The sequence below is a fragment of the Calidris pugnax genome, unplaced genomic scaffold (genome assembly GCF_001431845.1).
Source record: "Calidris pugnax isolate Ruff unplaced genomic scaffold, ASM143184v1 scaffold127, whole genome shotgun sequence".
NCBI classification, from domain to species: Eukaryota; Metazoa; Chordata; class Aves; order Charadriiformes; family Scolopacidae; genus Calidris; species Calidris pugnax.
In genome coordinates this window covers 1823776-1842314 of record NW_015090883.1, presented here as the reverse complement: position 1 = coordinate 1842314, position 18539 = coordinate 1823776, and the positions used below count along the sequence as shown (strand labels likewise).

Below are 18539 nucleotides of genomic sequence, written 5' to 3'. Positions count from 1 at the left end.
TTGCTCAGAATAAAACCAGGAAGTTGCCCCAAAGAGAACTACTGAAAAGTCACTTCTCAAAACAAACACTATTTTCTCCTACAACTTTGAATATACTTTGGTAAATAAGTTGATGCTTGTCTAAAACAGTGAACATCCTCTTCATGCAGAAATTACTGGGAATTTTTTTTGACCTCTGTATGCAAAAAGTTCAGTTTAGTTGACTGAAGTCAGACATTTTCTGTGTCTCCTGAAAGATGCAGGCATAGGAGTAAAGTAATTTCAAGGTAACAGGACTGAGAGCAAGAGAGGCAACTGGAAGCATGACATGTCTACTAACCAAAGGCAAACCAAAAAGTTTGACAGTTCTTCAACTGAGGATAAAGAAAACTGATGAGGCAGTAACAGAGAGACCTACAAAATCATAAATGTTGTCAGCAAACCACAGCCACCATCCTCAAAAGAATGAAGAAATGGCCTCAAGTTGTGCCAGGGGAGGTTCAGATTGGATATTAGGAAAATTTTTTACATGGAAAGGGTTATTGAGCATTGGAATGGGCTGCCCAGGGAAGTGGTTGAGTTACCATCCCTGCAGGTATTTAGAAGACAGCTAGACACAGTGCTTAGTAACATGGTTTAGTGATGGGTTTTGTCAGTGTTGGGTTGATGGTTGGACTCAATGATCTGAAATGTCCCTTCCAACCGAAGCAATGCTACGATTCTATTCTATGCAGTTACTTAATATATCAGGCAACATATTTAGAAAAAAACAGTACATCTCAGACTCAGATTTGTTGGTCAGATGAACACCTAGGAAGAAGCTTCCTACATGTCTGTATTTCTATTCATTGTCTGAGGTACTTTCAACCACTGCTGGAGAGGAGATACTTGGCTAGACAAGTTTTATCTGATCTGGCATTAATCACTCCGACGTGATGAAAGACAAGTACTTTATTACAAGCTCCGTTGAAATTGTGGAACTCCTGACTTGCATGTCCCAAAACCAAGAAAATGATACTGAACAAAGCCCCACTTTTGTCAGGAGACATGTTTCTACAGAAGGATGAGTTGAGAATGAGGAACATAAGTATTTTCTTTTGTGTCCCAGGTATAATAAGAGATACTGACTCTACCACATACCCCTAAAAACAACCAAACAAAACTATTTTGAGAATCAAGAACAAAAGATCTCGTGCATACAGTGCAAACTTCTGCTTGAAGAAGCATGTTGCTTCCCTATTTCTCTTCAGGGAATATATATATACACACACAGCATGAGAAACATTTGCATTGCCGAATTCCTTCTGCATTTTCAAAAATATAAACTAAATTACCCACTGCACTTGGTAACAATTGCAATTATAGAAACAAGAGAGGCATAAACTCAGTCATACTTCTCTCCAGTGTACACCCGCGGTCTTCTACTGAGCGCGTAATTCTTAGTATTTGAACCTTTTCGAAGTGGATCATCTAGGGGTGACTGGTGAGGAGGATCCTCCAGGGGATTCCAATAACTCTGTTCACACATGCCTCGTAACAAAATTTCTGCCAGTTGTCTTGCTATCGTCTGCGAAAGGGAGAGATAAGTATTTTCATGAGAAAGGCTGAATACAAACTCTTCAAAAACACTGAGGTTATTTCTAATGAAGACAGTCACATAGAATATATTTTCTGTTACTTTAAAACATCCAAAAAACGTGGCATGCCACTGTTCGAAAAGTACAAGTATCCAGTTCAATTTTCTAAACACAAAGGAAAAAAAAAGAGATAAAGAAACAATTTTTCAATTTTATCAGTTAAATCCAGATACTTCTGAAGTATCAACAACAGCAACTGTTGCTCCTAAGAGTGGAGCACATCCAGGTAGTTTTTCAGGTACTTTTTGTGCTCAATAACCTCTACTGCCTCTCCGTGTCTGGAGCAGATGTTTCCATGGGAGAGATCACAGTGGAGCAGGTATTTCCCTGTGGTCCATAGAGAGGACCACAGTGGAGCAGATGTCCACACTGCATTGTGCTGAGAAGACCACAGTGGAGCAGGTTGATATTCCCTGAAGGAACTGCAGCCCATGGGAGGGACCCCATATTGGAGCAAGGGAAAAGTGTGAGGAGCAGCAGAGAGTTCTGGACTCACCACAACCTTTCACCACCGACGCACCATCCAGGGAGCGGGAGGGTAGGGAGAGGAGGCAGAAGAGTGAGGAATGAAGGACTGAAGTTGTACCCATGAAAAGGGGGTGGGGGAAAGGTGTTTCAGCTTTTTATCTGTCACCATCCCATTCTCTTTTAATTGACAATAAATAAATTTCCCCAAAGTCAAGTTGCCCATGACAGTAACTTGTAAGCAAACTCCAGGTCTTTACCTTGACCCACAAGCTTTTCTAGCTGATTTTCTCCTTGTTGTATTAAGAAAGGGGAGTCAGAGAGCAGCTTGGTGGGCAACTGGCCACCAGCTAAGGCCAATCCACCACAGGCACTTGTTGTCCAAACCCCAACTGACTGGGGCTTCTGACAAGTTACACTTAAGGTGCTGGTGTTTGCCACCGTTGGTAAGGCTCAGCAAGAGCGAAACAAGGTTGTAGATCACCATGAAAAGGTTTATTTTGACCAACTGTTCTTGGCACTATATAAGTGTAGAAACACTTACACAAATATTTAAATAAATAATATTAATTTAAAGCTTTGAAGTCATCCTATAATCCATAACTATCAGGTTAATCTCCTCTTTAATGTTTAATACATGTGCATAAAAGCTGTAGAACTATATATCATGACAATAAAAATTCAGAAATTAATACAGTATTAAAGTAGAAAGAAATATCTACATTTGCATTAGAATTAGCAGCATTTCCCAGCAATAGTTCCCAGTAACAAATGTGTAATGTTTAAGCCAAGAACAGCACCATATGATCTGCATCTCACGCCTTAATTCCTATACCATAAGAGGCACTTCATCTTCTAGTTGATTAAACCGTGAGATATTATCCCTCACCATTGAAAATCCAGTATTTAATAATTTTAATATCTTTACTAGGAACCAGTTATTAAATGAATTAAGAAACCAATTACCTTCCTTATTACTACTTTGGAAGTTTTAAGACCCTACTATTAGGAAACTCATCTAGGACATTTTGAAAATCATTACGTTAGAGCAAAAGACATAAGCCTTGTCCTTTTATCATATAGAATCATAGAAAGGTTTGGGTTGGAAGGGACCTTAAAGGTCATTGAGTTCCAACCTCCATGCAAAAAAGACACATCAATTTTGGTAAAGGTTTATTTTATGACAATATAAATGTCTTCATTATTTTGCTTTTATTGTTTTCCTTTAAGAGGCTTTATGACAAAAATAAAGAAATTATAACTTGATAACTTCCAACTTAATAGAACACACATAAAGATGCTGCACTCGGTCCTCACTCCCATTACATTACAAAAACATGAGACAACACCCTGGTGAAACTATGCCTAATCACAAATAGGGCAATAATGATTAAGGTTGAAAGTATGGCCAGTCAGAGACCAATCAGGTTTTAACCATAACCACAAAAAGGAAAGAGAAACCGGAGAGAGACACTGCGTATCAAACATTCCTTTTTATTTAAATCATTTGCTTAAGCCAGGAAATGTATCCTTATAAATTGGTGGCTAACGTCCTGATCGACATGCTGTGTATTTGATTATTCATCTCTGGCTTATCCACTATATTTATGCTTTACCTGCCTACTAAAATTCAGATACTGCAATAGGAATGTGGTTTAATATAACTTACCATTCGCAGATTTTGTGTAGTTCTTGTTTCAACAGCTCTTAGTAACTCTCTAAATCTACCAACTCCTCTCGTCAAGTTCCTGTATATAAACATAGAATTTGACAGTATTCCAACTTGGATGTAGTAACACCTTAATATATTACTCTAGAAAGTTGTTAAAATCCATGCTATCATTTTTTTCCCCTGCATATCATCGTCGCCTTTCTGTGTGATATATATATATGTTCATCTGGGAACCCCACCACTGATTACTATAACAATATTCCCTGCCAATTTATTGAAAAAAAAGAAAGGTTTTCCTGATCAGTACTTAGTTCAAGAGAAAGCAAGGAAAAGTGTAAGAAGTGGCCACCCCAAAAAGGGAAAAAACAAAACCGATGTTGGTCTCACCACTACAATGATTCTAATTTTCAATTACATTAGGCTCCACAGTGTAAACTTTGAAAAAACAAACACGCAAATAAAACAACACCCAAACATTCCATTTTAGCTGCCTCTTGACACCTTAAAATAGGAAAATAAAAATTAAAAAAAAAAAAAAAGTAAATCTTGTAATCCTCAGTGGAAGTAATGTAAAATTTTAAACTCCTTTTCAGAGAGGAAAGAGCACTAACACAGCAACGGGCCCACCACGTGGCCAGAAGAGGACTCGGGGATCAGTGGTCTGTTCTGGACTCCAGCTGGCTTTTGGTGTGGCTTCTGCAACTCACGTTTCTTCCTCTCTGCTTATTCCACTTCTGCTGCTTAAACAGCTTTTGCAGAGATTCAAGACCCTCCAAGAAAAGGCATTGTTCATACCAATAATTTTAGCAGATTTGAACTTCCTTCTTAAACAACAGATTATTCTGAATGGTCTTTAAGCTTTATCTTTTTTCTCATCACTGTATCAGTTATCTCAGCTATCTGGGTTCTTTTATTGCACTTAAAAGCCATTGAGAATACTATATTTTATATTAATGCAGTTTGTCTTTGAACTGATGAAGGACTGGGTTGGCTTTTTGCTGAGCTGAACAACTCAATTCTGCAACCTCAGCACGTTACACAGGATGGTCATTTCACTATTTGAATTTTAGTTGCAAAACAAAATTATTTTGATCAAAAGAGTGTTTTGTGTTAAATCTTGCTGTTACGTCATATAGCTGCATTATCTTAAGATGTGATTTTATGTGCAAGCTCCGTAACATTTACCTAACATGGGCTCAAAAGTGGTAAGAAATATTACTTTTTGTGTAGGCTTTTCGTTAACAAAGCACTATTGAACTGCACTATAAATCTGATGTTGAAATTGCCTTCCTCAATCTCATGTCTATATTTATAAATATATTTAAAATACTGGTCTCCCGGATTGCAACTTCGTACAAATTCAAAAAAAGGCCAGCATTTTTACACAGATACTTTATTTAAATTTAGTTGTGGGTGCAGTTGCACCTGAAAGCAGAGTGACTGATGTGAGAGACCTTGTTATAGAACTGTAGAACTCTTATCACTTTATCTAGAAACCTACTCATTTATTTTACTCTTCAGATTACATGGCAGAAATAATCTCTGCTTTATATAATAAAGGATTATTGGCGTATTTCAGAATCTTTAGTCTCCAGCACAGACATCTTTCATTGGCACAAGTTCACCTTCCAAAACACTTTTACATAAAAGTTCATCTAAAAAGAATTAGTGTTTCCAAATAACAAAACCTGTATGAACAGGTTGAAAGTGATGGCAAAGTAAGACCCAACTTGGTTAAAAAGAAATAATCACCAGTCACACCAGAAATAATGATTGTTTGCAAAAAAGCCCATGTTACAGCAGAGCTTGACCATAGAGTGCCAGTCAGTCCATTTAAAAAAAAATAATTAATCCTGTGTATACATCCAACATGGAAACAACTCTTAATAGCTAATGAATATTACACTAACTTCATATACTAAATGGAGTAAGTACAGAATGTCAGTAGGCCAAATTTTAATAAAACCTCTGAACTCAATGGAAGCTCGATACCTTCAGCACCTTTGGAAAGCCCAAATACATACCATTCCATAATACCAAAAAGCCAAATATTTTAGAGAGCCAAAACCAGACCCCTGGAATCCCAGCTCTAAATCCTCTGCTCAAAGTTCGTATCTCCCCATGAATGGAGCTTCCTCTCAAGGACTGTATTGCAAAGTCACACATGTGTCCTCATAGCAAGATGTAAAAACCCAAACAGACAGATTTGCCAGAAAACTGGAAAATTGTCAAAAAAGAGCAAGAGCAAGAACTTGTCAGCTGGAAACACTGATTTCCCAGTACAGACAAAACATACACTATGCAGTAGAACTTCAAATCACAATAATTTAAATCTTTATGAAATTTTAGGGATTAGCATTTTTTTCCATATGAAGTTTATGTCTTCTGATGTGTTACAAGAATAAAAAAAAACAACTTTATGAAAAAGTATGCAGCTTTTACAAGTCCTTAAGAACTTCATGAAAGGTTGTTATTAGTTACCTATTACATTTTTATAAGGGACTGAAACTTGTGACTGAAGTTCTACTGTATCATGGAAAAAAGCAGTAAGATTGTACAAGAAAACAAAACCAAACAACTTAAAAATACAGAATTAGTTTTTGCTTCATAAAGCATTTAACGCTGATCCACTGCACAAGTGAACACAAACAATACAGATTTGTCGAGCATCTTCTACATGATATTTAAAATACACTTCAAAACTACAATCTAAATCACCCCAAAATCGGGTTAAATGCTTTGAGAGACAAGTAATGAAGCAAAACATTCCATGAAAAATATGGTAGATCACTGCACTGCTTTTAGCAAAGTACATTTCCTGTATTTGTTAACGGTTTGTCACGTTGGGGAGAAGAGGGTGGCAGCTACTCTGGCACATAGTTTTCCTGCCCAGCCTGGGAAGCACACGACTTTTACCTGCTTTTCCCTAGGACGTGCCTTGGCGTTAGCAGTTCCGCCCGTGCTGATCGGATGCCAGAGCAAAAGGGCAGGTTAACTTAGCAAACAACGTCCCACAGTGTCTGTAAACGACTTTGAGATCCCTTCCGTGCTCAAAACGAGGAATTTTAAGGTATGTTAACGTGCACTCGGAGCTGACACATTTTTCAGTAATTTCAGACAAGACAAAGACAGTCCCCAGACAGACACTGCTCCTGATCTATGTGTGCTCATGTGACTGCCTCCCATCAGAACACGCTCGAGTCAAGCCCTTTGAACTGCACATTTCTAGTTTTTAAAGGCTAATTAAAATGTTTGCAGCTTCAGATCATCACAAAAAAGACCCCACAACTTTGATTCTTTCAGTAGCACTATACCAGTTAAAGACTGAGAACCAGCATTTGAGGTACAATCTACTACCTAAAAATCTATACAAATTGATGCCCCTAGGTCATCAGTTTTGCATCCTTTTGTCTATATATTTGTACCCTAAACCCCAAGAATTTATGTTAGAACCTAATTACTTATTCTGGGGCAAGATCAACTTTTATGCTCCTTTGAAAAGGTCAGGCAGCGTTTCTGTTTAGAAAAATGACAATATTTTAACGGCATCTATGCAAAGGTGCTCGCTCCTCAACAGAGAGAGAGGAATCAATAACTGTAGATGAAAGGAAAGTGTCAGAAGAAAATTAAGGGACATTAAATATAGTCTTTCAATGAAGAATCACAAGACCTGAATATAAGCACACGGGCCAGCAGAAGCAAATTTCTGGCACAAACATATTTGTCACCATCATCACCAAGAAGTCTCTTTGTTTTAAAAAAGCACGTTCGGCATCTGACACCACAGTGTTTTGGCATTAGTGGTCCAGATAAATCTCATACCCCAGACAAATACTTCTTATCTCGATGTTTTTAAACATGCACCAAAAAAAAAGTAGAAAAGAATGAAATAAACTGCTCGATGAGAAGTCTATGTTTGAAAGATGTTAGGATTAAAATAAAGAATAATAAAAAAAAATCAAACAATTTCACGTAACAAAGGGAGTGAGATCTAATCACAGTATCTTTTGTAGCCTGTTTTGTGTATATGTTTTAAATTTAACCTCAGAAAGGTTGATAAGATTAATTTACTTTGTATTTACAGCCTATTTTGAGAATATCTTCTCCACTAGTTTGAGAATGGCTTTGTTTGTCAGGCATTTCACTTATGCTTATCAATTATAACCCCCAAATATTTAGTCTAACTATATCTGTTATAGATGAAACATGGAATTAGAATAATTTTTTTGCTTAGTGAGTTTAGAACAAATCTCACCTGCTCTGCAATTTGGTCAGTACTTCTCCCATTTAAGCGAGAAAAGTCTATCCAGAGCCATGCAGTGAATGGGCTGACTTACACTAGCCTAAGTATTCATAGAATCATAGAATGGTTTGAGTTGGAAGTTGAAAGCCTGGACATGTTCCTGTGCAACCTGCTCTGGGTGGACCTGCTTTGGCAGGGGGGTTGGACTAGATGATCTCCAGAGGTCCCTTCCAGGCCCGTATCATTCTGTGATTCCAGTATATTTCTGAACACTACTACCTCAAAATCAAAAAATATTCGCAATTTAAGTTTGTCTTGTTTATCTCATAACAGGAATACAAAGCAAATAGGAGGACAGAAGGATTACTGGGTATATAACTGCTGTCCTTTCTTTCTCAAGGGCATTTTACTTGAAAATAACTATGTTAAAGTACTAATGTCAAAGTTCCACCTCTCAGAGCTTTTCTTGGATCATCATCAGGATTTTGAACTCCTTCAATTTGAAATTGCAAAGCAACTACTAGACTAAATGGAAATTGTGTAATCTGCCTGAAAGACATTTAGATATTTCACAATATTTTTTAAAAAGCACATAAACCCTACTTTAAGTTTTAGAACAGCTTCTTCAACTTCTTTGTTACTCATTTCCAAGCTGGAACATTCCTCTGCTCCCAAGTGAAAAATGAGTACATAGTTTGATTCTTTACTAAAATTCTGTACACTTTGGAAGAAAACATTAATTTCAGATTTGTGTCTTAATAGAGCACTAAAATAACATTCTTCTGTTCAGACTATTGCCACTTTATTTTTTTTTTTTTTTTTAATAATTGCTTTTCCATGTATTTTCAAAATGCCAGCACTTAGCAGTTAGGCTAAGTTAAGTTTCAAACACTTTCTAATTTTTCATACAAGATAATGCATACCTGACAGTCACTTAATCCTCTACAAAAACTTGATTTCTTGCCTTAAAAGAAAATCTCTGCACAGTTAGTGAACAAAGAGGAAATTTAAAGGGGATCAAGCGGTTATCTGGGTAGGCAGCAATACTCCCTACATTACTGCTAAAATTATGCTCTTCCAGCTAGTATAAAAGTGATCTTCTTTGCTTTTGTAGTTTGTAACTGATACACGCACAAATATGATGCTTCCACTTCTACTGGAAGAAGCATAATTAAAAACAGTCATTAGCTCAGACCCTCACATATACAACAACAATGACAACCCACTCCATAGCAAAAGGACTTCAGATAAATTCATATCTCCAGCAGATTTGGAGACATTGATTAGTACTTATTGGAGTGGAACTGAAGTCTTAAAAAAAAAACCAAACAAAAACCCACTAAAAAATCCATATCGTTTATGAACAGGCATCTACTCAGACTGTAGAGTCATCGAATGGTTTGGGTTGGAAGGGACCTTAAAGATCATACAGTTCCAAACCCTTGCCTTGGGCAGGGACACCTCCCACCAGACCAGGTTGCTCAAAGCCCCATCCAGCCTGGCCTTCAACCCATCCAGGGATGGGCCCGCTACAGCTTCTCTCCCTGGGCCAGTGTCTCACCACCTTCACAGTAAAAAATTTCTTCCTAATATCTAATCTAAATCTCCCCTCTTCTAGTTTGATGCCATTACCCCTCATCTTATCTATTCCCTTGTAAAAAGTCCCTCTCCAGCTTTCTTGTAGGCTCCCTTCAGATAATGAAAGCTGCAATAAGGTCTCCACAGGGCCTCCTCTTTTCTAGGCCGAACAACCCCAGCTCTCTCAGCCTGTCCTCACGGCAGAGGTGTTCCAGCCCTTGGATCATCTCCGTGGCTTCCTCTGGACCCACTTCTAAGTGTCAGCCTCACACACAGATTGCACTGCACTGCAATATGAATAGTGGATTTAGCCTGCCTGGGGAAACAGGCACGCTCTTCCTCTTCTTCTCCTCCACCGCTCACAAGCGGTTCCACTCCAGTAATTCCCTGCTTCCCCCACAGGATCTTATCATCCACAGCTTCAGTTGCAAAAAAAAAAAAAAGTTCATTTAAAAGAAAGTTTCGGTTTCTAAACTGCCTCCATTAAAGATATCTACATTTCCTCTCCTTGAAAATATGCATACAATCTTCAAAATTTTAGATTGAATTCAAACTTGAAACGTGTTGCAAAGCTCCACGGAAAGATCTTGAATCTAATTTCTATAAACCTAACATTAGGAGAGATGATGTATTTAAAAACCAAGTAAAGTGTCCTTAAAATACATGTATTAAAATGCACATTATCAATTTGTCACTATTAGGAAAGCATAAATTTAAAGTTCTGCTCAGTTCTGGTAAACCCAAGTTAAAAACTTTAAAAAAAAAAAAAAACACAACCAAAGAAGGGACCCATAAAAGCAGGAAAATAACTAATGGCCTGGAACAATGACCATATTAGGAAATCTTAAAAGAATTGGGTTTGGTTCTAAATTAAGAAAGGAAACTAAAGGATATAATGGCAGGAATACATAAAATAATGACTGGCACGGAGCTATTTTTCCTAACACCTCGCTTCCTCTCATACCCGCCCAAAAAAGTAGCACTGGCCAATGAAATTGGAAAAAGAAATTTAAAATTAAATATATAATGTGCAACTAGCTTGTAAATCGCAAGTAACCATTGTATGAAAGAATGAAAAAGAGATTATAAGCTTATGCAGGTGTTAATAGGAACACCAACAGTGTGAAGGACTGAAGGGGGTATGGAATATGATCAACCCTTCAAAGATCACACCAGAGCAACTGATACCGTCTGGGGAAAACACTCCTATGGGATGGATGTGAATGACTTTTTTGGTGCAGTTGTTCCCTGTTTTCTTAATTAATCTTAATTTCTACGCCTATTGCAGATTGTTTTCACACACAACATGTTAGATTAAATGGACCATTGCCATTCCTGGCCTTCAATCAAAATTTTTCAAAATGCGAAGTTTTAGCTTATTCTTAACCATGATTGCCACTGGGATTCTTTCAGTAAGTATATTTTATTTATCTTTTGTGCAGGCATGAAAACAGATATTTTATTTTTAGCTCTGGTAAATGAAAAAAATTAACTTTCAGAACATTCCATTCCTCCTGCAATTAAATGATGAAAACAGAACTAAAATGTAACTCTTGGATCATGTGTTATTGCAGCACAACTTCATTAGGTTAAGAATGAGATTTCAAAAGCTTAGTGATCATTTCCATGCTGAAATCCCTGAACAGTTTGAGAACTTGGATAACCTTTGGTCACCCTACCATCAGTACATTAAAATCTCGAACTCTTTACAGACACTGTACGATTTCCCTTCATCTCCTCTCATTTATTTGAAAGAATAAGAAACATTTGGGGCACAAAACAGTAGTCCTATCAAGAGTTCCAATATTTCAATCAAACCACATTTTCCTAGTGAAATAAGAAGCCCATCTATCCCTTTAAATTCAGATTAAGCCTGAAGCTTTTAAATCATGAAGCATTATGCTCTTTACAAATAAAGAGCCTAGCTTTCCACAATTCATAACCCGTAAGTTATAAACAAACTTTTAAACTATGTGATTTCAACAAATGTCAGAAATGTACTTAAAAACCATTTGTGCCAAGTTTCAAAGCTCTTAACATGGAGTGTTATATTCTTTTTTTCATTTTCTGGGATATCTGAATTTATTTTTAGGCTTTTAAGGGAAGCCTTATTTAAAATAAATTATAAAGGATCTCCCATGCACAATCTAAAAGGATCTATAGAGCATGTACAATGGAGATTGTATACTTGTATACATACTGTTGATCTTCATGCACATTTATCCTGCAGCATAATGTTAAAATAAGTGATAACTGAAGAGATTTGGAAAAAAATTACAAAATCAAATTATAAAAATCAAGAGTTTCAGTATGTTGTCAATCACTTTCTAACAGTGTCTAGTAATAAAGTAAAAGAAATTTCAAATCGTTTAAGGTGCTTCAAGTTCTCACATCTATTAAGTAAAAATATAAAATGCTTTCCATTTAATATACTTTGATTAAACTATTTTACAATATGTAAATAAATACAATATGGGCAGCTTTACTATTTCAATCAAAATGTTACTACTTTATTAATAAGAGGCCTCATGATTACACAATCCACAATGGCTACAAATAATGATGCCCAGTTAGATCACAAATACAAAACCGACACAAAACAGCAAACACAAAAAAAAGGAGAATCAATTCTTACCCATTCTTGAAATATAAAACATGTGCTCTTTGAAGTCCTGTTTCCAGGAAAAAACCAAGTTCTTGTTCATGTGCAGTGGGCCCTGGCTTAGGGCTTCTGTTTTGTAGATTGGCATTAATTACCTAAGAGAACAAAAGAAAAAGGAAAAGATGTATTTAGAAGAAAAAAAAAAAACAACAAGTTTTGTGGACTTTTGCACAGAATATTTAATGTTGGAAAAATCTTTTTCATTGCAGGTGGTGACTAGTAGAATACTTCTATCCTTATCTCCTAAATCTGCCTCTATCCTTATCTCCTATTGCCTCCTAAATCTTTTTGTTCTTGGATACACCCTTAAAGGTAAATTCTTCACCAAATAGAAAGGCCGCTTAGAAAAATTTTATAACACTTTTTCAGAAAAGTTTGTGGAGAATGGTATACAAAAAAAGAAGTATATGAAAAGCATATTTGCAACCTTATTCAGTAGCAGGAGGTGATGGTATTAAAAAAATCTAAAACTCTGTTAAGTTAGGAAAGGCTGCTGCAGAAAGCAGTAAGATTTGATGTGATCTTCAGAGCAATGGAGCAAAGCACCCACTTAAAGCCCTGGAACAGGCTTCCCAGGGAGGTGGTGGAGTCTCCTTCTCTGGAGATATTCCAAACCCACCTGGACACGTTCCTGTCCAGCCTGCTCTGGGTGACCCTGCTTTGGCAAAGGGTTGGACTAGATGAACTCCAGAGGTCCCTTCCAATCCCTACCATTCTATTATTTCTGAAAAAGCAATTTAGAAATAACTTAATTGGCTATCAACATTAAACATGCTCTCTCAAAATGGAGACCTGTCAGCTTTCATTTACCTTCACATTCACCACACGTAGTCTACCAGCCACTAAAAGACAATAACAAAAGAACAAAACCAAAGCAAAAGATCCTCAGAAAACAAAAAAAGTGTCTGCTTCTATAAAACAGTGTGAATTACTTTTCTTTCCCCCATCACATCAAAGTTTTCTTTTGCTTGTGTGACCCCAACTGTATCTAATAACCCCTTCAAAGACAACTGTCAAGTGACAAGCCTGAGGCTTGTAAGCAATATGTCTGAAAAAGAGGGTCAGATTGATATTGCCAACTCGCTTCAGTCTAACAGTATTCACAAGCAAAGAATAGAGCCCCGAGTGTATTTTATTTTGTCCAGACATATCTCAAAGTCTAAATAAAATGCAGTAGCGTGTAACTTCTAGAAACAAAGGGTACTGCAAATTTTCTTTTCTTTAACAAAAAAACCCCCAACATCCCAAACCGACAACAAAAGAGCATTTATAACACTTCAAGGGTTTCTGCTAAGCAGTAAAAAACAGAAGACAAGGTTAACAGTGGATATGAAAACAAGAGGAGGAAATAAAAAAGCATATATATCCCTTTAAATTTAGATAAAGCCTGAAGCTTTTACATGATGAAGCATTACACTCTTTAAAAATAAAGAGCCTAACTTTAACTCTCCATAAATTCATAATCCTTAACTTCAAGGCCAGGCTGGATGGGGCTTTGAGCAACCTGGTCTAGTGGGAGGTGTCCCTGCCCATGGCAGGGGGGTTGGAACTGGATGATCTTTAAGGTCCCTTCCAACCCAAACCATTCTATGATTCTATATACATACAATGCACATATTCTGATACCTGTGTTTGGAAGACACCATAATCTTGTGTTCACAAATGAACTACCCCAGTGTAACAACAGGCCGAAGATCAGCATCTTCAATGTACACAGCAATTCAGAGAAGCTCTATCCCTTGTAGACCACCAGCTCTATTTTCTAAGGGCTCAGAATGACAGAACTCAGAGCAGCTACCAGACACCCAGTAAGGCCCACTAATTTATTGTCCCATTATTAAGTGTGCATTGAAGTCCTAAGAAAAGAAATATTACCCATGTTTTAGTTGAGTTACCAAAGTGTTGGTAACACCACATCAATGAAAGATGAGCCACACAATTCTTCAATTAAGCTAATTATCCCAGCTTACTCTTTCTATCTCCTGGAGGTACAGAAGAGCAATATCCCCAGCCTTCTCATAGCACGTAACGATTTCTTGTTCACGGTCCACATTGAGGTTGCTGGCTGAAGAAGAAATTGGCAACTTCTCAAGACAGAGACCTGGTGGGAACAAACAATTTCAAATGAAGCATTAAAAACTAATGTCATATAATACTATACCTAAAAGATAGTCCAGGCTAAGCCCCTTTGGTCAGGAGAAGAAACAAAGAAAAAAAAAAACAAACCAAAATCTTACGAAGGTATGGTCCTCTGATACAGACACCAACAAACACACAAATAAATAACTGCCACTCCCCCTTAATAATCACAAAACCAGAAGCAGCAATTTTTTAAAAAGTCATTTTGATTTAAAAGACATCATGACAGTCTACCACAAAAGCACCTAGTGTCTATCCATACCAGTTTGAAACTTTACTGAATATTTTGCTTTTCCAGAGTGATCACGGAAACCAAGGCAAGCGAAGAAAGGCATTCAAGGTAATACTAAACTCAGTAACCCTGCAAGGCAGAAGCATATATAAAAACAAATACATTTTCTACAAAATAAGGGGTTAAGAAGTGCGATTTTTGTAGTTAAATTTAATAAGAGGTAGCTCGCTCTCATCAAGGGACAAAAGTCTTTCTCTCAGGACTTATCCAACAGATACACTATCTGGTGCTTTGAAGGAAAAAAAATATATGTCTTTGCTCACCTAAAAGAAAAGCCCAACAACTCTTACTAATCAATGCTATTTTCCTACACAAGCTGCTTCTATTGCACTTATTTTCAAGGTAATTAGAGAAAACAGCTGGAAAGGATCTCGAGAATAGTAAGCCATTTCTCTGACAGAGGAACCAACCAACCCCAGACACTAGTCTAACCCATTCTTAAAAAGCCTCTGACAATGGGGATGCTTTGGCCTTCCTACGCAAATTATTAGAGAGCTCAACTAGTCTCACAATTAGTATTTTTTCCTGACGTCTACTAGATCTCCCTTCCCAGAATAATTATTCCTAGTCCACTTCACAGAGAGATTATTTATTTCTTTACAAAAGATTTTTTCAATGTTTAACTAGAGAGAGAAACATGCTTTCAACAAACAATGTCAATTTTCACTCATTTCTCTTTTCATGCTTCCTTGGCAGCTGATCATTTTTATCTCCTCTGGAGACCCTCCAGCCAGTTACTTCTGTCTTGACTCACTCTACGGAAACTGGATACACGGCTCCATTTGAGCCTCAACAGCACTGAGCAGAGAAGATGAAAGACTTCCTGGGTCTGATATAGGATACTTTTTTATAAAAAATAAAAAAAATCCCCAAAACAACAACAACAAAACCCCCAAAATACAAATCAGCAGAACTTTAGTGCCTTTCCTTATGTATTAGTAATACATTACAATACATTATCTTCTGTTCATGATCTAAAACGGATCACCAGATCATATTCTCCAAGCCAACTACCTCATCGGTTACTCTATCTTATATTTATTTAAATACTGACTTGTATTTGAATCATAGCACTTTCGACATGTTCTTAAGTGATTTATTTCAGGTTCCCCTTCCAGCTTGTCAGCAGTAAATGCTGACCCTAAAGTGCCTTCAACTTCTCCCACATTAATATAATTCACAATTTAAATGACCGTATCTATCCTTAGTTCATCATCCAAGGTTTTGAGAATCCATTGGTGGAGAAACTAAAACCAAAACAACCCAACAAAACACATAGTTATGTATTGGGCAGGTGTCAGGTGAATGCCAGGTATTACAAAACCCCAGTCTGGAGAACAGTTTATGATAGGATTTCCATCCATTAATACTGTAAGGTGGGGACAGTATGTTTCATTGGAATTACAATAGTTTTCTTACTAAAACAACTTAGGAAGACATAAGCATGGAATCCGGAGTTTATTTTTTGATAAACGGGAAACTATGCAATATTTTTGACCTCCAGATTCTTTTAAAACATCTATTAAGTTTCAATATCTCCCTACAGAAGTAAACTCATCTGTAAAAAAAAAAAAACCATCAAGCCATATTCCTGCTTTGAGAGGATGCCTTAAGTCTGTATCAGAGATTTTTGGCCACCTTTACCCTCCAATCCACCCTTTTACCAGTACAAACAACATATATCCTCCAGCTCTATTTGCTAGCTATATACCCAGTTAAGACAAAATGCTGACTCCGGTACTAACTGCTCTGCTAAAGACAAAATAAAATTCAATATACTTTTCAAAACCTTACACATTCCTGAAGTGCAGCAAACACACAGGTAGTCAGTCTCTTAAAAACCTGCCAAACCTGAGTACAACAGACACTGGATTTTCTGACATGTAACGGTTTTCACCTAATGTATCTCTAAAAATTACTTATACTTAGTCTAGAGTAGCTTATGCTCATTTTTCTTTCAATTTTTCAATCAAATAGCAAATATCTTAGAAGGTGTTTGTTTTTTTTTTAACTGTAAGTCAAAGATCCAAAAGCACCAAGATTAAGCTACAGAAAAAGGTCAGTTATCCTGATACTGCAGTAGGCTCGAATGGACCCTCTGATAAGAAGATCCCAAGGCAAAGTTGATACTGGATAGAAAGCTCACAGTGACCTACACAAACACCTTCAAACCCAGCCTAAGAGGTGACTATAAAATACAATAAATGAGCTGCAGTAAAGATGTCAAATGAGTGAAAGCACCAGACAGTTGGTAAGCGGATCGCTCCTCCCCACCTTCTCTCCCATGACAAGGACAGCCAGTGCCCCACAGTAATCCTCCACTACATGAAACATATTACTCAACGGGTTATTTGTAGATTGGACTTGGATTTATTATTGCTATTTTTATACTTTATGGCCACAACTATAATCTTTTTAATCTGAAAAACTCACTAGAAGAACATTGTCTCATTTTAGCTGAGAATTTTCTTTAAGATACAAAAGCACTTCAATGCTCTGCCAGGAACTTTAAGTCATGCAGAAGGGAGGTACAAAATTCCAAGTGTCCTTTGATGAAGCAGATAATACTATTTCATAGAGTAATTTTATTATACAACTAGTATTCACTGTATTTTTTCCTGGTATTTTTATTACAATCCAGGAAAGTATGTGCATTTTGAGCATGCAACGCTTCAGAGCAGGAAGTTCATTTGGAGAACTATCTTGAAACGACCACTTAACAGGATGCTTTGGACACTTCATTTGTTTTGATGACAGAAGAAATAATTACAACTCAAACACATCAACTAAAGAAAAATCCTGAATAAACTATGATTTCTGTAACAGGTTAAAATTAGAGTAACTCCAGACTACTTGTTTAGCTTTTCTCCTAAGTACAGATGCAGTTTATGAAATAAGGTATTAAAGTACCTAAAAGTATTATTTAAAATAGATATAAATAGCAACACAGCAATAACAACCACACAATATACTGCCCACTTCTTCATAAGAGTACTGAGAGATTATAAAAAGGGCATATTATATTAGGCCCTTGAAAAAAGAACAAGCAAGTGGTAACATACAGAACTGAGGAACACATGAATTTTAAAAAAACATGTTTTATCCTAAATTATCTGCTGAGGACTTTTGCATATATTCAGACAAATCAGTTCTGTCCTTTGTGCTTGTTCCCACATCTGCCAGGCAGGAACCTCTGCTGTTCTCCCTCAATAGGGCAGGAATTTCGTTAACTGTTTACACACTTCTTTGAAATATTTGGAAAAGAGGTATGTGTTACTGCTACAAAATATGATTGTGTTTGTTGTAAAGGTTACAGCTATCGCTTTATTTAACTTTCATTGGGTATTTTGTTTTATTCTGCATTCAAGACTATCACGTGAATTGGTTATCACAAGTTGACTTTGATACTCATGGCTTTTAAGTTTAAGCCCTTCCAGTCAAAATCATCTTCAAGTAAAAGCTTCCAACAAACTGGGTCAGTTTAATTTTGGGAAGACACTTATCTCATACATATCTAGTCCTGATATCAAGCAAGATGACTCCTGAGGGAAAAGAAAGTGAGAAGCAGTGAAATGAATACCAGTCCGTACTAGTTAGGCTTACATGTTTCACAAAGTAACTGAAGTTGCTTGTCAAAAGAGCAGAACAGCAAAAAAAACAGTATTTGGACAAGAAAAGAGCATGCCTGATATTTAATTTACATAATAAATTGCAAAGCTTTTCATTAAATCTCCAAAAACTTTTAAAATTATCTGTATTTTGTAAAAGATTCAGAAACCAAACAGTAGATATTTTTGTCACTTATTCCACAAATAATAATGGAGCCCATGGTTTATCTCCTGTTTTCAGTAGATAAGTCAAAGGACAGAGGA

General features: G+C 36.7%; 1 protein-coding gene across 1 annotated transcript in view; it reads right to left on the bottom strand.

Annotated features, from left to right (window-relative positions):
* Positions 1–18539, bottom strand: part of TTC7B (tetratricopeptide repeat domain 7B) — a 136459-nt gene that overhangs the window by 94175 nt on the left and 23745 nt on the right. The window contains exons 4-7 of the mRNA XM_014947063.1: positions 14207–14337; positions 12210–12331; positions 3751–3829; positions 1374–1546 (exon numbers count right to left, since the gene is read on the bottom strand). Of these exons, the coding sequence (XP_014802549.1) occupies positions 1374–1546; positions 3751–3829; positions 12210–12331; positions 14207–14337 (505 nt within the window). The remainder of the gene's footprint in view (positions 1–1373; positions 1547–3750; positions 3830–12209; positions 12332–14206; positions 14338–18539) is intronic.